Below are 26,791 nucleotides of genomic sequence, written 5' to 3' on the forward strand. Positions count from 1 at the left end.
ATGAGCCCTGCCCATGGAACCTTTGCTTGTCACAGGGACATGCAGGCAGTGAATCACGGCTCTTTCCCAGTCCTAGCCCTGTTCTGTCACTGCCCCAAGATCCCAGGGTCTGCCTGGCCTAACCCACCTGTCTTTCTCCCAGATGCTGCTCCCTGCCTACCCGCAGTCCCATCCCAGCTGCCCGGCTCAGTGCCCTGCCCATGTAGGTCTTGCCCGCAGCATCAGGGACAGGGCAGATGGACTGGACTGCCCAGGCAGCAGGGCCAGGTTTGGCAGCCTTAGGAGCTGAAAAGAGCCACCACCACCAGTATGAATGCTGCATGCCCCCAGGGCATGGCGAGCTCCAGACGCCATGGTGAGCTCCTGCAGGTGGCAGCAGCTCCCATAGGAAGGGGCAGGGGGGTGGCAAGCGCCAACCAGTGCCCGCAGGCACCGCCAACAGTGTCAGCAGCACCTTTTTGCAGGGGGTACACTGCCAAACTCAGGGGGTGCGCATGCACACGTGTGCAACCCCTATCCATAGCCAATGACCACCAGGGCTGATAGGAAATGGAGTCCAGCTGCTGCACTGTCTCAGCCCCACTGAATGCCCAGGAACAGTGGGACTGGCTGCACTTACCACAGTGCAGGCTGCTCCCCCTGTACCTGGGCTCGGTGGGACCAAGGGACTTGTTGTGGGCTGGGTAAAATCCCTCTGCAGGCTGCATCTATCTTGTAGGCCATATTGTGCCCATCCCTGATCTAATCTATCTCTTCTTGGTTTCATAATCTATATGTGAAAAGTCGTTCATTATGTTTAGTGTAACATAGACATTTGTATAGGACGATTATTTTGTTCCTGATCCAAATCTATTGAAGCCACTAGAAAGACTTCCCGTCATTCCATCATGCATTGAAACAGGACCCTATTTTTTCACCTATAAGGAAGTAAAGAGTAAACAGATCAAACTTAAAGTTGTCAGTCTTTGTTATAGCTTAGTTAAAAATGCTTTGTTGGAAACCTACCGATTGGCAGTTGTTGAATTGGCATGTCAAGCATTCACTTTTGGAAAGCTTCATAGAAATCTTGTTTCTCATCATTTATTGGTATGTAAACAAAAATAGCATCAAATAAAAGGCTTATTGTGGGAAAAGTTGGAATCAGAATTAATTAGCGATCTACAGATATTTAAAAAAATACTCATACAAGTTAGAATATTATTTTTCTTTCTTCTTTTTTTTACAAATCCTGACACGAATATTTACAATGAGGCATTAGCCATGGGTATGAAAGTTATGAAATATATAAACAACAGAAGGCAGTTTCCCAAATGTTTGTACTATGAAGACAGGATAATATTTTCCTGAGTTTCCTGAGAGATGCCTTAGAATCAATTGTATTTTTGTAATTACTTGGGAACCAGTTTAACAAAAAATTAACCAAAGTAAGTTAGACTATTTTTGTCAAGGAGTTTACTAGTTGTTTTTTTAATGGGACTGGTTAAAGTGATAGTCAAAGAGAAAACTATAATACAAAAGGAATCAATATTGAGAACAAACAACAAAATCCAAATATTGTCACCAATATTAAACGAAATGACACTTAATTACCTTTTAAAATTCTAGCCCCATCCAGAAGAACCCAGGCTTAGACCATAATCTCTTCTTTACACAGGCTTTCCACTGGTGACAATGTTTGGATTTTGTTGATTGGGTGATTTAGGGCTTTGTTACATGGAAATTTTGTGTGGGCTCTGGAGCTCTTAACCCCTGGATCATCTGCACATTAACAACTTAAAGTGATTTCAAGCACTCGTTATGCAGCAAAAAATTATGCCACTCCAGGGCATGATTATCTGTGATCTACACTACCCAGTTCCTGTTCCATTACAATGTGGCCACTCCCCATAGAGGTGCTGCCCATACTGACGTCCTCCAGTATCCCAGGATCTCTCACATGCCCATCCTTAGAGCAGAAATAGAAACCTATCCTGGCTTACCAGCCCTCTAGTGGCAACTTACATATACAACTTACAGTTCTGCCTCTGCTCACTGGGCCGCTAGTGGCAAGTCACAGCTGTGCAGGTCAGAGAAGGTTTCTAGATTAAGGGTGCAACAGCTTTAAACTCCAAACTAACACTACACCAATGAACATTTGTGCAGCTCACAGCATAAGGTGTAACAAGGCCTTATATGACTAAGTGGCATTTACCTGCCTCCATGATGAGTGCTGCCAGGAAGCACACCTCAATCACTTGCCACTACAGTATATACCAAAACTTAGCATGTAGCTACTACAGAGCAGTCTCAAGTGTGCAGCAGTAAGCATGCCCAAGGTGGGAATTTAGGAACAACCTTTGACCTGCACTCACTGAGACTCTAAAGTGGCTGCCTACATTTTCTCATTTCAGGGATTTGGTGTATGTGCAGCAGGCCTGGATGTGCAGGGCATGCCCCCAAGTTTGGAACAGGCAGCACAGATAGACCATCTAAAAATTATGTAGGGTATGTCTACACTGCATACCAACTACTGCCAAAGAGTAATACTGTTATTGTCACTAACCAGAGCAACTAAGGATTAAAAGTAGATGGAAATGCAATTACCTTTTTTCCATTATGATCCAATTGGTAGTTTGGTGCAACAAAGCTTTTACTGTGATTACCAGTGGTGTTATGTTTTATAGAGGAAGACTCACACAAGTCATTTTTATTTTAAAATTAATGTGTAACTCAAACAAATAAAATGCCCTGTTCTTAAAATTAAATTGAGACAGATTACTTATAGCCATTTGCAGAAGCAAGTATTTTTTGTGGGAGATGTATTTTCTTGAACTAACTGCATGTCTGGGATAGATTTAGACAAGCTTTTGAATGCAATGGCTTATTTTTTTCCTATGAAAATCTCCTGAGAAACATTTTGTTTCCTCTCATGATTTTCTTCTAAATATTCAATGAAAAGTTTAAAACTGATTTTTTTCCTCCAAAAGACATCCTTTTATTTGTCAATATTTTCAGAAGGGGGAAGGAAAAATTTAGGTTTAGAATATTTAAGTCTTTGGTTTGCTGAAACTTAAATTTTTTACTATAAACCAAAAATTGGTTTTCCTGAAAATAGTCTTTAAAATTTTCAGAAAATCCAAGGTACTTTTAGCTTTCAGTTTTTCTTTTTTCATCAAAAACCGTTTTGTTAAAATAATCCCATTTTTGACCAGTTCTAATTTCCACACCTTGTTTTTCACAAACTAGACTTGTGAGAAATGGTCTGATTAACTAGTTTACTGGTATAGTCCTGTGAAAACCAGCATTGTAGGGAGGAACTCAGCTGGGTCTTCTACCTTACATTGGGTGCATCTACATGAGACACTTTACTGTGCATTAGTTTAAGCTGTTAAAGTGTCACCATCTACATGTGCACAGCAATTACTGCATAGTAGATTAATTTAGTGTTGTTTGCTAGTATCCACAGATATAGGTACTAGAAAGCAGCACTTTAAACTAATGCACTGAAGCACACATGTATACACTGACCAAGAGGAAATCCCAGCTTGTTGCTGCCCTCCCTCCAGCCAAGTGCCTTGGTAGGCAAAATGACTCTGAGGTGCAGAGGACAGCACTCACTGAGAGCCAGCTCCAGAGACTGGAGCAGGGTCTGAGGTCGCCGAGCAGGCAGATGCCTTCTTACCTTTCCTGATGATGGATTGATCCAGCAAGTTCATCCTGGGCTTCTCCACCACCTGCAAGCAGAGTGAGGGGAGCGATCAGGGCATTGCTGCCACTCAGGAATGGGTCATTACCCCAAACCAGCATCACCAAGCCGGGTTGTGATCCTGAGCTCCACACAGCTGGAAAGGAGCTGCCCCTGAAGCCAAAACAACTCCCCCACCCCCTGGAGCCCAGGCCTTTCACCTGTGCCTGGAGCTCCCACTGGGTGCTGCAGCGGGGCAGAGCAGAGCAGGAGCAGTCCTGGATTAGGCTGCTCCTGCAGGTCTCAGGTTGCTCCCAGCATGGGTGCACATACAGATGAGTCCCCTAATTTTCTGCATAGAAAATGTAGGCACAGTAATTGCACTTGTAGATGCACCCATTGTTCATATGTACTTTGTTGCATTTCTCTCTTGACTCTTGATCTGTTTCAATAATTTTTAACTTTTAAAGTGTTGTGCAATATTAAGACTTTTAGGTGTGGAAACACCTACATGATTCACAAGATAAACCCAGAAATTTCTAGTAGAAATCCATAGTGTTAAAAATATTTAGACCTGTTGTGCTTTTTCTGCGTTCTTTGCTCTTTTTTCTGTAGTCAAAAAATGAGTGAACTTAGTTCTTGAAATAGGATGGTGCTAAACTGAGAAGTTATGCAGGGATGCCTTCAGTCTAAAAAGGTTGAGAACCACTAGTCTGCTTCAGCCATCAGGTTCTTGTCCGCCCATTTGCTGAGCCTGTTTATGTCAGCCCAGATCACCCGTCTGTCTTCTGGTGTAGATGCTTTGCCCCAAAGTTTGGTGTCATCGGTGAACTTAGCCAGTCTGCTTCTGACTCCAATGTCCACTCATTAACAAGTTAATTAGCAAGGAGTAACACCTACAAACCTACAGACTAAGGAGAGGAAATAATCAATACAGACAATCAACTGCCCCAAGACAGAGACAGTCAGTTGCTCAAGCACCCATGGCACAAGTTTTGCCTGTCAGCAGCTAGGGGTGCAGGGCCCCACAACCCAGAACCCCGCACCTATCTCCTCGACAGCTGGCAGGCTATGTGGCCACACTAGGGGCTACTCTCCCTGCAGCTTTTAACACACACAGTGTCCCCCATATCACGAATTTTGCTTGTCCGCAGCTTGAGGTGCAGTTCCCCCCAAACCGCTACACCTATCTTCTTGAAACTTGGCAGGCTTTGTGGCCTCACCAGGGGCCACCACCCCTACAGTTTTCACCTTCCCCTGAGATGTACCACATACACGTGACATGAATTTTGCTTTTAAGAAATTTGGGGTGCAGTTCCTCCTGAACCCCTGCACCGATCTTCTTGAAGCTTAGCAGGATTCATGCTCTCAGCAGAGGGATCTCCGAGGCGGCTCCGAAGCTTTGGAAAGCCTAAAGAAGCCAGCACTTAGATCCGGACATGCTGCTTCAGATGCCGAAGCGTCCAAAGCTTCTCCAGATCTGAAGCATGGTCTGAAGCCTTGCACAGCCCTAGTAGTTGTGCGTACTGTGCAGTCAGCATCTTGAGTAGACACGGCTTTTGTTCATATACGTTAAATTAACTAATTTCAGCAAATGCAAATAATATAGATATCATCATCCAAAAATAGTCCTGTCCAATTATAAAACACAAAATAGAGTTTAGATTAATGGACATCTTCCAAGAATTGCCATCTGTGAATCACAATGATTTGCTAACTGACCCCATTATCACTTCTTGTTTTCAAAATAGTATCCTTTTGAATGACTGGTTCCACCACAGGACTGGGGGCCTGTTGTGTCAGGCACTGAACAAACATGGAACAGTACAGTTCTACCCACAATATTTATAAACTAAATCGATAACCAGGTGCAGTTCCTGTGAAAAGGCTATAGTATAGCTCACAGGCAGAGAGAATAATTTGATGGAGATGAATGTCGTGTTAGTTCTTTGAATAGTTCCTTGATTGTGTGGCGGGGGTTTCGGGGGGGGGGCACAGATTATATTTTTTATGATGAGAAGACATAATGGGAAAGAAAAGTAGAGGATAAAGTTTGTAGGAACACAAGCCAAAATGTATGATAGTAAGAGGTCCAGGTATGGAATAGAGCTGAGGTGAAGTGTCTGTGAAAGAGACATTTAGAGCAACCAGCCAATCAGCACAAGGCAGAAAGCCCAATCCAAGCAGTAGAAAAATTTCTAAATATCCAAATGTCCTTGCTTTGGGTGATTCTGCAGCTGCTTCAACTGCCTGGAATCTGGCTGGCTCCACACAACAATTTTCCCCCAAACAGAACAATGTCTTCTTTTGTTTTGTTCAGATGACTGCTATTCTTCCTGTAGGACTGACTCCCGGGTCTGGCTTTGACATGTTCCATTGGTGCGCAAGGTTTATCTTTTACCTTGGCAGAGTACCAGTCACTTTATTTTTGAAAATGAAATTGTTTTCCTACATGCAGTAGCATAACTGTTTAACATTCTTACCATAGTACTGCTGCTGTTCTAGATACCTGTTATATAGTACTTCGGAAAGATTCAAGAGCTTTCTTTGGTATTAGGGTAGGGTTTTGTCCTGCTGCCTGAAAGTCTCCAAACTAGGGATCCCACTAGAGTCTGGGAGCTGTAGTGTGACATTCTGATAATACTTTTTGACTCCTCCATATGGGGTGGTGGTTGAGATTTTTCTTAACTCTGTTTATATATATAAACAGAGGGAGGGGGAAGAGCGGGGAAGGACTTTTCTCATATTGACTGTGTGTAGCTGGCCAGTGATTGTCATGCTTCCCTAAGGTCTCTTCCAATCCCAGTGCTTTGGGGGGTGGGGAGGGATGGAAAAACTGCATAAAAGGCAGTATTGTTTGAACTGCCCTGCTTTCTGTCACCCATGTCACAAGTTTAGCTTGTCAGCAGCCTGAGGTGTAGTTTCCCAGAAACCCCAGCAACTATCTCCTTGAAACCTGGCAGGCTTTATGGCCTCAGCAGGAGCTACCATCCCTGCAATTTTCATCTTCCTGTGACTTACCACATACACAGTGTCACCCATGTCACAAGTTTTGTTTGTCAGCAGCCTGAGGTGCAGTTGCCCAGAAATTGCTGCACCTCTCTCCTTAAAACTTGGCAGGCTTTATGGCCTCATCAGGGCTGGCGTGCCTGCATTTTTCACCCCCTGTGCCTTCACACACACACAACATGAGTTTTGCTTGTCAGCAGCAGAAACTCCTGGACATATCATCTTGAAACGTGGCAAACTTCAAGGCCTCAGAAGGGCCTCCCATCCCTTCAGGTTTAATCCAAATCAGGCAAGAAGTGACAAATTTATAGGCAGTTTTGTGCTTCCCCATTATATCCTATGGGCAAAATGTTGAAACAGTAAAACAGTTTTAACCATACGAAATAGAACAGTGCTTTTGAAATGAAACTAAACTCAAAATGAAACACTGTCCCATCAAAATGTTGAAATGGAAGTCGAAATGAAATGATGCTGTTTCGCACAGCCCTAGTGTCAAGCTCCAGTAAGAGCTCAGACACCCAAAACATTCAGACTCCAGATAATGGACCCTCAAAGCACCAGGAGGCATGGAGCCAAGGAAATCTATTTGGGGGCAGGTGGTTATCTTGGAGCTTGGGCCTATATGCTTGCAGTTGGCTTCTAAGAGTGCATGGTACAGCAAACAATGAGAACACCAGAGTCCATAGTCAGCTGTGAATCTAGATTTTCCGAAATATATTAAAATCCTAGACATTTCAGACAAAACATTTTTGGTTTGATGAACTGGCTTTTCTCATGAAACAGTTCTCTTAAAAATTCTAACCAAATCTATTATTAATGAATAACAGAGTCAGATGGCATGGTTAATTGTTTTGTTATGGAAACTACATGGGGCACTGACTATGCAGTAGCTGAAAAATAAAAGACCCTTTAGATATTTATGTAAAGCTTACATTAAAATGCCATGTTGTCATTTAACAACATCATATTATGTGAGCATTAATTCTTTGCATTCTTCTGAGGGATGATTTATTTTTCACATGACTCTCACCGGTGTTATTAAGTTGAGCTCACATCAGATGAGATGCAAACGTTCCCAGTGGCATGAAATAGTTCTGTATTGCCCTGTCTAAAGTGATAGACATTGTCTGCCTGAGAACAGTTTCCCATTAGCCAAGTTCAAAGTAAGTGAACAATATTTGTAATGTTTCTACTAGAAATATTTTGTTAAAGACACTGTTGGGAAATAGGGACTTGTTACTCACTTATGAATAAAAAGTCAAGATTTCTGTTCCTTGCAATGGTGAAAATTTCAATTGAAATTGAGGCCACTTTCTACAATCATGTAGTTTCCATTAAGTTCCATTACAACATAGTCAAGGACAAAATTTGGGAAGAGTTGCTATTATCAGATACAGGTTTGGTGCATTTTTCTTTTATTTATTTTTCCCCATTAAAATGGAAAGAAAAAGTAAATCAAAGGAACCAGAAGAAAATGCAGCTGTATACTGTTGAATGAAAATGAATTTGAAAACAAGAATGAGAAATCTAAGACTGACATGCTTTGAAAAACATGCTTAGAAGGAATACTTTTATATTTACAGGTTTTATCTGGGGTGAAATTAAGCAGATGTGGGATGGTGGACTTCAGGATTACATTCATGACTGGTGGAACCTAATGGATTTCGTGATGAACTCCTTATACTTGGCAACAATTTCTTTGAAACTTGTTGCCTACTCAAAGGTAATTATTCATTTATAGTTCAGCTAAACTTGATGAGCAAATATTTTAGGGTCTAAGCTAATTTTTTTGCTTTACTCCTGTACTTGATTCTTTCTTCAGAGTCATGGTAACGTAGCTGTACAGTGTTCTCAATTAATCTTTTGCATCTCTGGTGAGACATTAAACCACAATAATAGGAATCAAGGGAGCTGTTTTTTTGTTCCTGGTAGGACAATTATATGCAATAATCTTACTAATGTGCTTTTAGTTTTTCCCAAATGAGAAAGAGTTAATACTTCTTATATATATCACAGGGATGTTAGGAGGCTAAATTCATCAGCATCTGTACATGGTATTTGAAGATTGTTTGGTGAGAAGTGTTATAAAATGCAAAGCCTTACTGTTATTCAGTGTGGGCATTTGTCCAAGAATGTTTGTGTCAGAGAATCTATCCATAATTTCTTGAACTGTGGCTTCATTTTCATGTTTGTTCAGAAAAAATGTATAATGCTTTGAAATAGGTTGCATAAAAAAGTAACTCCCAAATTAAAAAAATAAACCCCCCTAAAAAGGAAGCTTCTCACATTTTGGTTTTGATATTCAAAATTAACCCAATTTAACCAATTAATTAAAATATTTTGGTAGGGGGGTGGGGGGAGGGTTTGCTCAATGGGAATATAGTTAGTTAAAATATGTCCATTTTGCTTATCTAGCTCTTTTTTGTGTTTTTAATAAAACTGACATTGTCAATATTTAAAATATAATCCTTAGACTTGTTCATTCTCTTCAAAACTCTGAAGCACATTGCATTTTCCCTGTTTTCCCTGTAAATCAATAACATCATGAATATTCATAATACAATGATATATTCAGATTTCAGAATGGTCTTGGTTGATAGAATACTATCACATGAAAATTTGTCATGACCTGTCCCATAGCTCTCACCATGCCATGACCAAAATAACTTGCTTATTGGTTTGCCATCTTCATCATTTAGTTAATGATGTACTTCAACTGCTTTGCCACCAGCCATCCAATATGTACTGGGGCATATATTCACCTGTGCCAAAATGCATTGGCTCAGTAAAAGGAGAGCAGGTATGAAGGAGATGAATATAGCTTCCAATTCTCAAGCCACAGCTGTTCTGGCTGCAGCTTTGGTAAATGTTTAAATCAGTTTAAGAGCTTCTCTAATTTATGCCATTTGGCCATATGTCCAGAAGGGTCCATATGCCAGCTGATAATTGATAGAGTGGAACAGAGACCTTACACAATTCTGATTCATCACCTCCCTTTTATGACACACCCCTACACCCGGCAGGGTAGAAGTGGCTGGCCATGCTAACTTTAAACCCTCTAGGGCACCTCTGAGCTATGACTAAAACCCAGACCCTGTGCACCGCTCAAAAGTGGTCTTGGGAGGCACTGATATGCTAAGCTAGTGTTCTGTCATTTAAAAATATCACTTCACAATAGCTATTTCACTGTTCCAAATTGCAGACTGATAAGCACATTGATAATGCAAAAGCCTTCTTAAGCATTGTAGATGTCCAATTATTCATTTTAGAATTAATTTGAAACCATAATAATCCTTTCATCTCTCAAACAGCTTGTGTCATTGGTAATCAAGGTGACAGTGTCTGAAATAACATGCAGCCATTACCTTCCAAATTAACATTATGATGCCAATCATAATCAAAATGTAAACACAATCCACAAAACATAGCCTGTAGTTCTGCAGCTCTCCTTGCTGTTTATTTTAGATCTAACTATGCTTTGTTCTTTCTTTTTCACCTCCATTTTTACTGAAATGATTAAAACAGAGACCACAAACAAGGCAAATGATGCAATGAACTGAAATAATGAAAGATTAACTTACTAACTGCTTGCATTCATTTCAAATTCTCAAAATATAGTTTCCCAGCTGTACAATAAATGAGGTTGAAAGGGGTTCCAAATGCTACCATTGCTTCTATTCTGATAAATGCCCATTACTTATATTTGCCAAACCTTGCATGCCTGTTTTTCCTGAAATATAGTTTTGCTTGTATTTGTTGCAATAAATATATATACCCAATTCTCAGATATGCTCCAGCTGCTGAGAATCATTCCAACAACACAGAACAGTCAGACAGCCCTCCTAAATAAACTCCTTTGTGTAAAAAGAATAGTACTTCTATGCCACTGCAGATATTCCCAAGAAAAAATAATATTACTTGTGCTTTAAAGCAACAAGCAGATGACTATTCCTTATAGCAACCCATAAGGTGGACTAAGTTATACCCAGGGCCGGTTCCAGAGTCATAGAAATGTAAAGGCGACTTAGAACCATCTTTGCTCATTTCCTACCCCAGTTTCAAGATGGGATAGATGTTTCATATCTTTATCGGCTCTTCCAGTCCATTCATAGCATCTGATCCAGTAAGTTGTTGTCTACAAAAGCTCATAGTTCTGAACCAAATAGCCTCTAAATACCACCCAGAGGAAGGGCTCATCTATACCTGTTGATAAGGATAAAGATAAAAATAATGCTATACCTATTAAAAATGAAAAAGAAATTAAAAAGAAGTTTTAGTTGTTCAGTACATATTCCATTATATAGTCTCTCTGTCTGCATTATTAAATTATACATGGTTATAACTGCCATACATTTTATGTTCATAAAGGCATGATCAATTTTAAGAGACCGGTTTTGATTGAGAATTATAAACATAATTAGATCTATCTGTATTTTAAGAAAAATGGTAACAATTGTATTATGACCAAAGCATGCAAAGGATGTTGTCGTCACGGGTGATATGAATTACCCTGACATCATCTAGGAGGAGCAGTTGGCCAGGTCTAGCCACTCACGAAGGTTCCTGACGTGCATTGAGGACCTACACCTCGTGAAGGAGGTACTCGTCCCTACTAGGGAAAACGCCTTACTGGATCTGGTGTTAGCCTCTGGGGATGACCTGGTGGGGGAGGTGCTAGTACAAGGGAGGCTAGGGGACAGTGATCATGAAATGATCCAGTTTGCTATTCAGAGAAAGGTGGGGAGTAAATGCTTGACTTTAGAAAAGCCAACTTCGATGTGCTCAGGGCAGTAGTCAGGGAGGCACTCGGAGCCCAGGGAGTAGCTAGTATGGGGGTCCAGGAAAGGTGGTCCTTCCTCAAGGAGGCTATCCTTGGGGTGCAGCAGGACGCAATTCCACTGCACAGGAAGGTGGGAAAAGGGTCCAAGAAACCTTCATGGCTGAGCACAGATATTCAGGCTGGCCTGAGGGCAAAGAAAAAAGCGTACTGGCGGTGGAAGTCGGGGACAGGGACAAAGGAGGAGTACACCTCCCTGACCCAAGCTTGTAGGGATTTGGTGAGGAAGGCGAAAGCAGCACTGGAGCTTAGATTAGCTTCTGGGATTAAGGATAACAAAAAGTCCTTTTTCAAGTATAGAGGTAGCAAGAAGAAGTCTCGGGGTAACATTGGACACCTACAAGGCAGGGCAGGGCAGTTGGTGACAGACGCATGAGAGAAGGCAGAACTCTTCAACAAGTTCTTTGCCTCTGTGTTCCTGTCTGCTGACAATCGGGTGCTCTCGGGTGACAGCGTAGAGAGGCCCAGGAAGGATGCAAGTCCCCTGACAGTTCAGACCTAGTTAAGGATTACCTAGAGAGCTTAGATGTGTCCAAGTCAGCGGGCCCAGATGACCTTCATCCACAGGTACTGAGGGAATTGGCTGGTGTCATTGTGGAGCCATTGGCACAGCTGTTTGAGTACTCCTGGTGCTCGGGCCAAGTCCCTGAGGACTGGAAAAGGGCCAATGCAGTCCCTATTTTCAAGAAGGGGAGGAAGGAAGAGCCTGGCAACTACAGGCCAGTCAGCCTCACTTCTAACCTGGGGAAGGTCTTTTAAAAAATTATCAAGGGCCCTGCAGGGGAAGTGATGTTGAGGGGTAACCAACATGGGTTTGTTTAAGGCCGATCCTGCCTGACTAACCTGGTCTCTTTCTCTGACCAGGTAATAAAGAGCTTAGATGGGAAGGAGGAAGTCTATGTCATCTTCTTGGACTTCCAGAAGGCCTTCGACACAGTGTCCCACCCAATTCTGGTGGGCAAGCTGAGGGACTGCAGCATTGACGAATGCACGGTCACATGGGTGGCAAACTGGCTCCAGGGCGCACCCAGAGGGTGGTAGTGGATGGGTCGATGTCGACTTGGGAGTGGGTGGACAGCAGAGTCCCCCAGGGCTTGGTCCTTGGGCTGGTGCTGTTCAACATCCTCATTAGCAACCTGGATGAGGGTGTGGAGAGCAACCCGTTCAAGTTCGCTGATGACACCAAGCTGTGGGGTAAAGTGAATACACCGGCAGGCAGGGACCGCATCCAGGCAGACCTGGATAGGTTAGAGAAGTGGGCGGATCTGAACAGGATGCGGTTCAACAAGGACAAGTGCAGGGTGCTGCACCTGGGGAGAGGGAACCAGCATTATGTTTATAGGTTAGGGGCTGGCCCTCTCAGCAGCACAGAGGCAGAGTGGGATCTTGGAGTCAGGATTGACTCCAGGATGAATATGAGTCGCCAACACGACGAAGCAATAGGCAGAGCCAACCGCACCCTGTCATGCATCAACAGGGGCATCACTAACAGGTCCAGAGAGGTCTTGCTCCCCGTCTATGCGGCGCCAGTAAGGCTGCAGCTGAGTACTGTGTCCAGTTCTGGGCGCCGCACTTCGGGAGGGATGTGGAGAACCTGGAGAGGGTCCAGAGGAGGCCACTTATATGGTTGGGGGCCTCCATGACCAGCCCTATGAGGAGAGGCTGAGGGACCTGAATCTCTTCAATCTCCGCAAGAGGAGACTGAGGGGGGATCTTGTGGCTGCCTACAAATTTATCAGGGGCCAGCAGCAGGGGCTCGGGGAAAGTCTGTTCACCAGGGCCCCCCTTGGAGTCACCAGGAACAATGGCCACAAGCTGAGGGAGGATAAGTTTAGTTTTGATATTAGGAAGAACTACTTTACTGTAAGGGTGGCCAGAGCCTGGAATAGGCTTCCCAGAGAGGTGGTGCTCTCACCTTCCCTGGAGATCTTCAAGAGGAGACTGGATAGGAACTTGCCTGAGGTCTTATGACCCCTCCCACCCCCAGTGCTCATTTCTGCCCATGGCAGGGGGTCGGACTCGATGATCTGTCCAGGTCCCTTCCGACTCATTGATTCTATGATTCTGTGACCAATAGACAAATAGTATGTTTCGTACTGGTATATCAAATTCCACTTTCTATATCAGATGCAAACCCCATTAATTTTATTATATTCAAGGATGCTTTATGAAACTGAAGTGTGCTTTCTACTGCTGTGTATTTTCACCTATAAGAGATTGCCCATGGGTGATTTTATTGAACAAGTGGTACTTGTCCACTAACATGAAATGGTGTCTAAATCTTCTACTTCTGGTGCAGAAGTTTATAGCTGGAGTGGAATCCTGCTCTGAAAAGTGACTGTATAAGTGACATTGTAGGGCTATGTACTTATTGTCTCAGTCAGCTTAATATTGTATGTTCTTGCTTAACAGTAAAAAGATGCGGGGGGGGGGGGCGGGTTCCGAGTTACTAGCACTTCAAAAACTGGGACCTTCTGATTATCTCTTTGTCATTGTAAAATGATTGTGATTAATGTTTGGTCAGTTCCAAAGACCAGGCAGTCACCTAGATAGTAACTCCACAGTAAAGAAAAGCATACTCTCTTTTCTTCACAAATGTTGCAGTTGGCCTGATTTTCCCTAGTCATTTCCCCCTCATTTTCTGAAATGCAGCCTTAACTGTAAGGTTGTGGCAAACTTTATAAAATAATAAGAACTTACATATATGTAGCATCTTTCAGTCAAAAGGTTCAAAGCAAGGTGGCTATTTTTTTGACCCTTTCATTCTAGATAAGAAAAATGTGCTACCAAGTATTGTATAGGATTTGACCACGGTCAGACAGATGGTCAGTGGCAGAAGTGTGACTAGAACCAGGTCTTCTGATTCACATCTCTATAATTAGACCATATTACACCTCCTTATGCCCTTGCAAGTTGTAGTTTTCTTTTAGAGGAGCAGGGAAAAGTACCTGGCCACTTTCCCAGTGCTTACAGCTGGCTGAGATGTTAATCTTTGTTGAATTTCTGTGAATAATCATCATTAAAAGCTATTATTTCATATTCCTTTGGTGTCATTTATATTCATGATACATTTGCTTTTAAGTCCTAATGCTTATTCTACCCATGCCTTGCTTTCTTCCACTTTCAATTAATGTGGCTTATGTATTTTTCTTTAGCTTGCTAGTAGATGATATGTAATATTAAACAGTTATTAAATGGATGACTACCTCTGCTGCATGCAAAGGTTGTATATGAGTTTAAAGTGGTATGTGGAAGCTGTTAAGATATTTCACATTTTGGCTATACACAAGCAACATAAAAACCCAAATACTGTGGTTTGCCATAAGCTGATTGATACAACATAATAACCCACACAGAGCCTGCTTCAAAGCTCAGTTGAAGTTAGATCTTTGCAACACTGAACAGCAGAATGAATGCCATAAACTACTAAAGAGGCAAGGTATATGTCTGTGCTTTGCTGCCTTTGAATCATCAAGTGGCCATTGCTACAAACAATATTTAACACTGTATACAACACTGGATAGTGTCTTAAATGACAAATCTCACTGTCCTATAGTTGCTTCTTACAGATCTTGGTGTGATGTAAATTTTATAGTGAGTACCATTAAGCATGAATCTTGAATCAACAAACTGTGCTTATAATACTAATAATAATTACATATATTAAATATTCAAAGATATGAGGAAACTGGTTATATGAGCAATTTACAGAAACTAGCAGAAGTTGGCAATTTTGATTTGCATAGTTGAGTGTGTGCAATAAGTGTACTTCTTGACTTTTTCTGCTTTCCTTCCACCTGAGTGCCTTAAGCTAGACCACCAGCTGTTCTCTCTTTCTTACTTTGGTCCAATAAATATATAATTATTCCATGTATTGTGGAACAGATTTAACAGGAGAGAATGAGAGAATAATTTCCTTCCTTTACTACCAAAACCTTATAAACCTGGAATGAGGGCACTCCCTTGGGGGGTGGGAGATGTGGGGTCACTTCCTCTCAGACAAAGGAAGGTTTTAGCACTAAATAGGCTTTAAGAACATTTGTACATGTGATGGGGATTTAATACCCAAGGTTTTATTTGATGCCCCCTAAACTGAAATGATGGGTTGAAATTGAAACCCACCATTTCAACTTTTCCATAACGTTATGGTGAGGGGCCTGATCCTTTGCTTTTTTTTCATGAAATCAGAGCCTGCCCATGGCTGAGGGACAAGCTGCCAGAGGGCTGAGAAGGCCCTGAGCTGTGCCCCCACCCTCCCCGCAGTGCTTCCCTCCATGGCAGTGGCACCCCAGGGCCATACGGGAGGGCTACTCATGGGCTGGGTGCTGGCCCAGCTTGGAGGCAGCACCTGGCCTGATCCAACTGTTCCCTGAGCCTGCTGGCTGGAAACTTGCTAGGCGCTGCTCCCCAGGCGGGCGTGAGGAATAGTTGGATCAGGCTAGGTTCTGCCTCCAAGCTGGGGCAGCACCCAGCCCACTGACAGCCTGCCTGGGCAGCCCCAGGGGGTGTGACGCCAACCTGGAGGAAAGAACCGGGGGCCCCTACAGCTCAGGACCTCTCAGCCTGCCAGCAGCTTGCTCCCTGGCTGTGAGCAGACTCTGCCAAAAAAGGAGGCAGCACCCAGCTGGATCCAACTCTTCTTTGAGCCTGCTGGGGATTCCAGTGCCCTGTGCACTGTTCCCACCTTCCTGCTGCCTGGGACCAGATCAGGGAGGCAGCATGAGGGTGGCTGGGTATACTGGTGGCCAAAGGCAGCGGAGATGGCACGACATTGGAAGCCTGCCAAGTCTGTGGTTTTGCAAGCCCACCTGGGCTTCCAGGCTGCCCTTCTGCTGTCTCTCCATGCTGCCCCACGAGTAGAGCAACCCAATCCTGGTCAGTCCCAGGTGCAGGGGAGGCAGCAGGGATAGCGCATAAAGCCCCAGTGGGGTCGGGGAAGTGTTGGATCCGGCTGGGTGCCACCTTCAAACTGGGGTAGCCCCTGGCCCACTAGCAGCCTGCCCAGGCAGTCCCAGGGGGCATTGCCACCATGGAGAAAAGAACCAGGGATCCCGCAACTCAGAGGCTGCTTGACCTGACAACAGCTCGCCACCCCAAGCTGTGGGAAAGGCAGGTAGGCTCCAGAAAAAAAAAAAAGATCAGCCCCCATGCCGCTTTTGCCTTCAGTAGGTACCTGTGGTAGCCAGGCACCTGCTGAAGGCAGAAGAAGTAAGGGTCCTAATCTTTTTTTTCTGAGGAGCCTGCCCACATCTCCTGCAGTTGGGAAGTGAGCTGACAGCTGCATCATCACACTTCGCAACTTTGCAAACTGAACTACATCCAGAGGTAGTTTAGTTTGCAATGAGGCAAAGTCATTTTAAACCCCCCAAACTGGTGCATGTGTAATGCATGGCACCATTAAGCCACTCAAATTGCACTTTTGTCATGCATACATTGTGATGACCATCATGTGTACAAGTACCCTAAAAAACAGGTCCATGGTGAGGTATCATTTTATAATGATTCAGATTAGGACAAAGCCTAACTGATTTCCTATGTTGCTCACATGTGGTCCAAATATGACATCTAAACAATTTCCATATCCCACTTTTAGAGTTGCACACAGTCTTGTGGCACATCCCAGCTCTAATTTCTGGCTATTGAATAAATGGGGGAGGGGTGGCACCACATCCTTCTTTTCTGCTTTACTCATCAGAGCTTAGGGATTTTCTTTCAACAGAGCTAGGGGTGGAATCCTCTGAAGCCTGACTCCAGTGCTCTTCTGAAACTCCATCTCTCAAATCCTCCCTCTGCAAAATTGTGCATATCTTTCTTCCCCTCCTCTCCTACCACCTTCCCACTCTTTCAGTGGCTACCCATCTACCAGGCTCAATCTGTTCAGGTCATTTTCAGCTCTTTCCTTCATATTCCTTATTTAAAAAAACAAGCTCTTAACACTTGGACTGGTTGCATGTTAATACCTTTTAAGTGGCTTAAAGCACTCATTATTCATCTTAATGGTATGCCACTCTAGGGCAGTATTATCTGAAATCTGCCTAATTTTCTCCTGTTCCATTAATGTGTGGCCACTCTCCACAGCTTTCCACCCAAACTGAAGGCCTCCAGCATCCCAGAAAGCAGTGGGTGAATGAAGGATACTGGTACAGCAGGGCTGGGCTGAGTGTCTTGACTCCTGGAGACACCTGGCAAAGTGAACACCACAGTCCTGGAGCACCTGGTGGCCACAGTGCTTCCCACCACTCCTCACACTGCCAGGAGCAGAGCTATCCAAATGGTGGCAGGGCATACTGTGGCTGCCAGGCACTCTGGGGCTACAGCACTTGCTCTGCTGAGCAGGAGCACCAAGTCTGTCCTTCCCCCAGCTCCTAGTCCTGCCCCTGCTCACCAAGCCTTTAGTGGCAAGTCACAGCTGTGCAGGTGAGGGGCAGTCAGAGCAGGTTTTTCACTTTCCCTTGTGACTGCTTCACAAAGCCAAATAACACTAAGCTGATTAACATTTGTTCTGCATATAGCGTAAGGTCTGACAAGACCCTAATTTCCTCCCAATTCACCTTTGTTCCCACCCTCTTCATTTCCACACCTCTTCAGCTAAACACTTCATTTATAACCCTGGCACTTGAAAATCTTCCAATTCCCTTCCACAGAGAGATCCCTCCATCTCCATCTTCAAATATTGTCCTAAAAAATCTCATTATTACATTCATTGTTTGTATCTTATTTATTTCCCCTCAAACCTCTCTATACCTTCCCTAAACAGTTTGTCCTGTCTCTTTTCTTGTCAATCTGACAGAGTCAACCCTTTAGTAGACTGTATGATCATTATTAATATGTCTTTAAGGCATCATTGAAACTTACAGTAGAATATAATTTATTTTATATGTTGCTATAGACAAAAATGTTTTTTTTACCTAGCTAGCATTGCAAATTCAGCCATGATCCATCTTTTTTTCTCTCATCATAAGTAATAAAAGTTCTGCAGTCACAACTGAACTGATGGTTAATGATTCAGGTAGCAAAATATTTTTGTATGGGTTCCATTATGTCAATTGATGTTTGATTCTGAACATTTGGTAATTGAAGGAGGAAGCATGGTCTAATGGACAGGGAACTAAGGTAAGCCTCCAACAGATTGAACTGGGGACACTTCCAACCTGAACATTGTGTGTGACCAAAAGCATCTTTCTACCTATAAACTGAGAAAAGTGTCCATGTAGGTTACAAAGAGAATAAAGGTGGTAAAGGTGGGATTCTACTGTACTTTTTTTCTTCTGGGATTTTCTGAATAGCAGTATTAGGAATATTCTACTTTGTGCTTCAGTTACCATCTGTATAATGAAGATAACATTTCCCTGCCTCACAGAGGTATTATGAAGATTAAAACCACCAATGATTGCAAGATATAGAGGTACTTTTGTGCATTGAGGGCCATGTAAATATGTAGATAGATACAATATAGCATAAAATGAATAAATAGATTACATTTTGGTCCTTTTTTCTGTTCAGTGTGTATATTTCATTGTCACTTGAATTTAATCTGTAAAGCACCTCAGGACAAGGATTATAGCTTCTGTTATCCTATATAAAAGCAAAGAACATAATAAAAATATTTAGTAAATAAGAAGCAGGTAATAATATGTAGAAATGCTTCATTTGAAACTATCAGCTTTCATCTCTGTGGAATCCAGTGTTAGGCTTGGAATGTTAAAGATTCAGTTTTAATGATCAGTCAGAGGTAAGCTTGGCTCAAAGGAAGAACAATTAGATATTTTCACTGATTAAATTTCATTCACATTCTTTACGTGTCATTTATTGCAACTCTGCAGTGATTATCCAGCCCTTGATCCATCACACTTCTATAAATTAAGTCCTTACTCGTAAGAGTCTCACTGACATTGTAGTCCTAAATTTCAACATTTCTGGAATGTCAAACTACCATAAATTTTCTGCATAGCTATGTCAAGAGTTACTTTTCTATTGTCTCTCTCAGACATTAATAGCAGAAAGGTCAGATGTGTTCCTTTCATTGCAACAAAATCAAAACAAAACACAAAAGGCCTAGCATTAAACCATTCTTCAGACAAAGGTTTTGAGTACATATAAAACACTACTATCTGTTCTATTAAGATTGTAATCTCCTTTGTGGTATGTCTAGTTTGTCTCTTCATTCCATGCTTTTCATGCTATTGGTGCCTGAGCAGGATGGCTGGAAAGTGAAGGAAAAAAATTTTGGTTTCTTTATGCAAACAGAAAAATAACTTTCTCTTTTCTGCTTTGTTTCCAGTACAGTGGGTTACACCCACGAGAAAACTGGGATATGTGGCACCCTACTTTGGTGGCTGAGGCATTGTTTGCAATTGCAAATATCTTTAGCTCCCTGCGCTTGATCTCATTATTCACTGCAAATTCTCACCTGGGACCTCTACAAATATCTCTAGGAAGAATGTTACTGGACATTTTGAAGTTTCTATTCATATACTGCCTTGTGCTACTTGCTTTTGCAAATGGATTGAACCAGCTGTACTTCTATTATGAAACAAAGGAAAACCAAAGCTGCAAAGGAATTCGATGTGAAAAGCAGAATAATGCATTTTCAACGTAAGTGAAAATTTTCTAGTTCTATTTTTGTTAGATTTGTTTAATATTTTAGGGTGAAGTTATACATTACACTTAGACCATATCAAAAGGACTTAAAATGTAAGCTCATTAAAGCTTGTTAGCACTTGCTAAGCGCCCTCTGAGTATCTCAGTGTTATGCCACATCAGGCAAAGGTTAACTCTGGGCCATGCTATCTAGCCCGTATTAAGGTAAGTTCAGTCCATTCCACAGAGATAAAACAATCAGTTTTTAGTCTTCCAGCATCCCAGGAAGCACTGTTTGCAGCTCAGCCCCATCTAGAGATGGGATAGTGCCCGAGTGTCCTGACTCCTAACCACATCCCTATTTGCTAGCCCTCTAGGCCAGGTACAGATATTACCCTTTTATTGGCATAAGTGATTCGAAACCAGTCTATATTCATAACAGAACAGAAGTTCAGCACACGGAGACTGGTTTAAAAATGGCAGAACCTGGTCCAAGATTTGTACCTCCCACCAAAGGGCAAATGTGCGTTCTGTTTGGTACTGATCTAAACTACTCCACTTACCGAAAACTGTGGAACTTAGATCAATTCCGCCTTGATCTTTTTGAATGCCTGTACCCAGCTCTTGTGGCAAGTTAGAGCTCTGCAGGGAAGAAATGATATTAACACTTAATATGAATGTTGTAACTTGAACACTGCTTATCATTCCACAGACTTAGTGTGGCCTAAGTGTAATGTACAACTTCACCCTTCTTCACTTAACTAATAAGTTAATAGAGACAGGAGCTGTCTTTTATCTCCATTTATACAGCACCTACTATAAGAGAATGCGGCTCTCTGATTGAAGTTCTTAGCTGCAATTATGTACCCAGGAAACATTAATAGTCAAAGGTGTAACTGGCTAGTAGTGCACCCTGATCAGCAGTGTTGCAGGACAGCTGAAGTTTCATGGCTACTGCAGAAGGAGTCACCTCCTTTTTTGCCGCCGACATGTATGTTGAGTGGCCATTTAAACCCTTGTTTCCGGCAGCCAGAATAGAGGTGATTCTTCTCTAGTCGCAGCAAACCACCAGTTGCTACTCTTGCAATGCATGCTGCTGCTGCTTCTCTGCCCTTCCTTTTGCCAGAGCCACCGCAGGGAAGGTGCAGGGTTCCAGGGGGGAGAAGAGGTAGGACACCCCACAGCTGCATTTCAGCATTTCCCTTAGGCAGTGCCCTGCTTGTACACCCATCATTGTGCTACTGTTAATAGTCATATGAGTCTGTGATAACATTTATTCTATACCAGGGTGAAATTTGCATAATTAATTACACTAAAAATGGTAAGAACTAATACAAAAAAACCCAACCAAAAAAACAAAAAAAAGGAATAACCACATAATTTTAGCCACAAAATACTTAACCACCTTAGGGTTTGCCTCTACAGACAAATCTCATTAGTCTTTTGTCTATGCCTGATTGTTAAAATTGGTGTTATTCATAAGATGACACCATTTGTTTTTTAGAAATCAAGATTCTTTTTATGGCTGATAAATTGGATACACAAGATTCAGTGAACCAAGTGAAGGAAAAAAATTCAGTCCAAACTACCATTGACTCCAAATGCAAGGCTATTTAAACTGGATCTCTTCTAAATGTGCAATCACTACATGTTTCTTCTTAAAATTAAATAATGATAGCTTCCAGTTATTTATTTTCCATCACTTTGAAAGGGAACAGTATTATTTCATCAGATATATCATGGAAAACACTTTAAACTCCAAGCTACGTGTAATGAATCCTAATTTTCTACTTACAATTTCAACTTCCAGCTTGCATCAAACTCTTAATCTCTTGCCTGATAAATTCTGAGCCATATTTAGCTCCTCTCCTGCATTTAAAGTGTTCTCTCTAATTTGTGACACAATTTTCAAAGAACTATTTAAAAAACTTACCCAAGTCATTGTATTCTAACACCTTTGCTAATATACAGTAGTTATGGCATTTTACTATAATTCTTGTGTGCCCTATGTGACTAGTCATTTGTGGAAAATCTCAAAAAAGGTGTATGTGGAAGGAACATTGATCTCCTTTCTGTAGACCTTCTGTAAAGACAACTAGCTAGAATTAGATGGCTATACAATGGAGTCTAATGGCAACTGTGATTTGCCACTCATGTGTGACTAGGGCCACAACTGTGAGTTGCCACTAGATGGGGTCCAAGGCAACAGCCTTTGGCTCATCGTTTCTGTGCAGAAGGTGATTAGATTGGAGGTAGTAAAGTGGCTGCTAACTGGCTAGTTGGCACTGTGCGCTCTGTAGACTGCTTATTCTGGTTACACTCCTGGGGGAGCAGGGGAGTTATTCCAGGGGTAGAAAGTTTGGGCACACAGAACAGGAGGGCTTAGGGAAAGGAAATTGCTTCCTGGGATGGTGGAGGATGGATATTTGGTCACCTTATCTCTGTGAAGTGCCACATGTTACTGTAACATAAGCTGAGTAACACAGATAAATCCACCCTGCAGTGGCATAATTTTAAAATGATTAAAGGGTGCTTAGAAATAGTCTTCCCATTTTAATGTGTAGACAAGCAAGTGTTAAGAGCTCTCTTTGTGACCTAAAAGTAACACATGACGATGCCCTCAGTCATAGCTTCCTCTGTGACTAAAGCTAAAAATGTATGTGTTTTTCTCTGTACTGGGGAACATCCTGTCCTCCACGATCACAGAGGCCTTTGGCTGTGTATTTGGGGAAAGATTTGGGAAAGTGTATATATATGCTGTTATCAGGCAATACTTTTTTATTTGTTTTTCAGATTATTTGAAACACTGCAATCACTCTTCTGGTCTATATTTGGACTCATTAACCTCTATGTGACCAATGTGAAAGCACAGCATGAATTTACTGAATTTGTTGGGGCCACTATGTTTGGAACCTATAATGTCATCTCTCTGGTTGTTCTGCTCAACATGCTGATAGCCATGATGAATAATTCGTATCAGCTCATTGCTGTAAGTTATATTTCTCATTGTGTAATCATTTGCAATAAGCATTTTCTCTCCATTCCCGCATCCTGTTTTTCTGGCAGTAAATTCCATTTAAATATAGAATATATACACAGAGTCCTCCATGTGTTCTATTGCACTACCTTGAAGGACAAACAGCTTGGGAAACAACTGATTTGGCCAGAAAATAATTTTCTCCAAATTCTGAATAGTGAAGAACTAGCCCTAAGGTGCAAATTCTGTAGTGGGTATAGAAAGGTGTATCAGGGATGTTGTCCACCTATATGGATGTCAACAATCCCCAGACTATTCTAAGATCTGCCCTAAGAAACACAGATCTAAAAGAAGCTGTTCTATGCCTTTTTTTTTTTAATTCATGTTTCAGATTGACTCACCTTTAAAAGCCTATGTTTTCCCAGACAGCAAGCCCAATCAATGTTTAGTGCTAGGTACAGCAATTCTTGCAGAGCATAAAGGATAAAATCAATGTGGCCTGGGTGTTCAGTTATTTTTAGCCAATTAAAAAAAAATCTCTGTAATTTACATAAGCATATAAATATAGGCGCAAGAATTCCCTTCTTTCTTTAGCATCTGATGAATTAGGTTGCTTCTCATGCTTTTCTGAAACAGTTAGTCTTCAAGGTGCCACTCTGGCCTACCTTCTGCCTTCTTTCTTTTGTGACGAAAACACCCACTCACTCCAAAAGGAAATTGCTTCGACTTTCTAGTGCTCTTGCAAGTCATAAAAATAATTCCTCCTCCACCTCCTACTTATTTTTGAACCCAGACAGGTCCTAATTCCTTATAGTAGAGAACAGAGTTATTGAAAATGTCATGTGTTCACATGTTTGGAGAACTTTTCATGTATGAATTACACAAATTCTCGTGCTAACTGTGCATGCAGAGGTGCAAGGGAGTTGGATGTGATGACCCATCAGCAAGATGAAGTAGAGAGCTATAGATTTTCTTTCATTATTCATGTTTTCTCACTTAATGAAAATTCTTTCTTTGGCTGCACAAGAACTTTGGGTTTACTTTTTTACTTTTTACTAACAATCTATTAGTGAGATTAAATTATTGATCCCTGGACAGGGTCAGTTATGATTAGAAGTGTCCAAACATTTTCAAATTTTCACAAATTAAAATTCAGGGGAAAAAATTAGAAGTGTTTGGCACCAGATCCTCAGATTAACAAAGAGAATCAATGCTTATCTGTACTGCAGCAGAAGTATGATCAGCTTGGGCATCCATGAAATCTATGAAATTAGAGAGGCTTGTAGAACCATTCTAATTAATGTGCTGCCCTCTCCCACCCCCAGACATTGTGTAAAAGAGCTCGGTGATACCGCCTGTTATTTATACAAAGTGCAGCAATCCCCAGGGGGATTAAGAAATGTTCATCTCCTAATCCAGGAGTTAGGAAACTCTTTTGGGAGAGCTGTCCAAATCAGGCAGAGAGGAGATTAACACCCCAAGAGAGTTCTATAACCATTGTAATATTGAGTGTGGGGGTTCCTATTTGTGGCTCTGTTTTCTAAGAAAAATGGCTGACAATTTCACTCCATAAAGGAGTTCAAGTTCTGAACCTTGAGTGGAGCTGGGTCTCTCCTCCAGTCTAGATATATAGAGACATATATCATACAACATTATTTTCAACAGTAGCAGTATTTATAATTTAAAAAATTCTAATATGCCCTATTTATGAAATAGGGCATATTAGAAATATGGCCAGGCTACATTTAAAATAACATTTAAAAATAATAATGGATTCTTTTTGAGCCAGTTTCTCTTGAGGAACTCTGTCTTATGATTTCTCAAGCTGGCAATCACTGAACCCCTGACAAATGGGATTTACTTAGACTCCATTTGTCTGATACCAGAGCCCAGCAGACTGCAAAGCCAGGGAAGTACTCTCTGCAGAACGTGTTCAAATGATAATATAATACTATAGCCAAATACTATAAATACAGTGATTTTCTATTATCTTCTGCTCCCTGATCCATATTTAATCATTTTAAAACTATATACCAATGGAAGAAAAAGTAAAAGTGACACAATATTCAAAGAATTTGTTTACCAGGATAGAAAAAGTAAAGCTCTGTACTGAAAACTTTATATCATAAAAAAAGATGTCTGATTTTCTACAAGTACTTTAATTAGTTTTTCAAGATATGTTCGGGTTTAGGTTAGGAACCCCTTGGAAGAGGATGTTTTTCATCTTGTTAATTTAGCAGGTTGTCAGTTGTTGTCATGTTTTTGTGTACAGGATCATGCAGACATTGAGTGGAAATTTGCTCGTACAAAGCTTTGGATGAGTTACTTTGAAGAAGGAGGAACTCTACCCACTCCTTTCAATGTCATACCAAGCCCAAAGTCTCTCTGGTATTTGATTAAATGGCTGTGGAGACACTTGTGCAAGAAAAAGATCCGGAGGAAACCTGAAAGCTTTGGAACAATAGGGGTAAGGAATAAATCATCCTGTTTGTCGTTTTATCTACCCTGCTGTCTTTCTGTATAGATAATAGTCTCTCAGGTTTCCTGAGCCGGAAAAAATATCTTGGCTAAGTACAGACAATCAAAAAAATGGAGGCTGAATCAATTTCATCTTTGCAGGTTAGTCTATGCTGCGTAGATTGAACCAATAAGAAAGTGAACAGACATTCACTTTTGATTCAGGAAATGCATCCACATGCCTGCAGTGGCACAAGCCAGAAGCCAGGGAGTGCTAGAGTATGCCTTTCTGGCTCCCTGCTCTGCCAGAGCAAAAAGCTTGGGCCAAAACTAGGCACCCCTCCCCCCCAAAGCGGGATTTCAGGGGAGGTACAAAGCATCCCTGGAGACTGATTTAACTCTAATCTGGAGGGGATCTGGGACATAAGTTAAATGAACTGATTTAACCTAAATCATTTAAGTTTGATGCTACATCCATCCAGGTTTATCTTAAACTGGTTTTGGGCATTTTGAAAGTGGTTTATGTTCACTGAAATTCTGTCGTGTTACAGATTTGAACCAGTTTCCAGTCACTTATATTGGTTTATGTAATTTCTGGCCCTAGTCCTTAAGGTATGTCTGTCCTGTCTTCCTGAGAAGCCCGGGCACTGTTATTGAAAATCAAATACTATCCGTTTGAACCCTCTCAGCACATAACTGAGCCCCACAATTAGATGCAAAGAGAAGGTTAAGATAAGTTCTAAGTATATGTTCCAGCTTCTCTCTCAGCTTCTCTGCTACACTGGGGCATGCCAAGTCATCTACTCTGCTTAAGTACTGAAGCTGGTCACAAGCTGAGCAGGTCAGAGTGGTTAGGGTTTGATCCTTGGCTGTGGTGCCTCACTCAGCAGGAAGGCACTGTAGACAGTGCCTCTTATATGGTCTGGATACAGCTTACAGAATAATTATGGTGTGTTATCTTGTCGCCAAGCTAGTTCATACTAGGTGGTTTGATTAGCAAGATAACATCATCACACAGTTATAAAATGTGAGCATAAAAACATGACTGTGATGCATCAAATAGCAATTCAAGATAGAGGTGGCAGAATCTATATTCTTTATATGCTGTATTGTGGCTATATGTTTGATTACAGTGTGTCAGTGATACCTGTATGTAGAGACTAATGCAGTATATAAAGAATATGAAATAATGAACTATAAAGTTTTTACTGTCATAGTTTTGTCCTGACAGCATTATTTGAGAATTTCACATTACATGGGAGACCTC

At 41.7% G+C, this 26,791-nt stretch overlaps 1 protein-coding gene across 1 annotated transcript in view; it reads left to right on the forward strand.

Annotated features, from left to right (window-relative positions):
• The window catches only part of TRPC4 (transient receptor potential cation channel subfamily C member 4), a 233,979-nt gene that overhangs the window by 187,922 nt on the left and 19,266 nt on the right, over positions 1–26,791 (forward strand). Inside the window, exons 5-8 of the mRNA XM_090027125.1 lie at positions 8,257–8,396; positions 19,792–20,105; positions 22,884–23,079; positions 25,340–25,534. Coding sequence (XP_089883251.1) covers positions 8,257–8,396; positions 19,792–20,105; positions 22,884–23,079; positions 25,340–25,534 — 845 coding nt within the window. The remainder of the gene's footprint in view (positions 1–8,256; positions 8,397–19,791; positions 20,106–22,883; positions 23,080–25,339; positions 25,535–26,791) is intronic.

Source organism: Crocodylus siamensis, chromosome 1 (assembly GCF_052110815.1).
Source record: "Crocodylus siamensis isolate JL-2025a chromosome 1, ASM5211081v1, whole genome shotgun sequence".
Lineage (NCBI taxonomy): Eukaryota > Metazoa > Chordata > Crocodylia > Crocodylidae > Crocodylus > Crocodylus siamensis.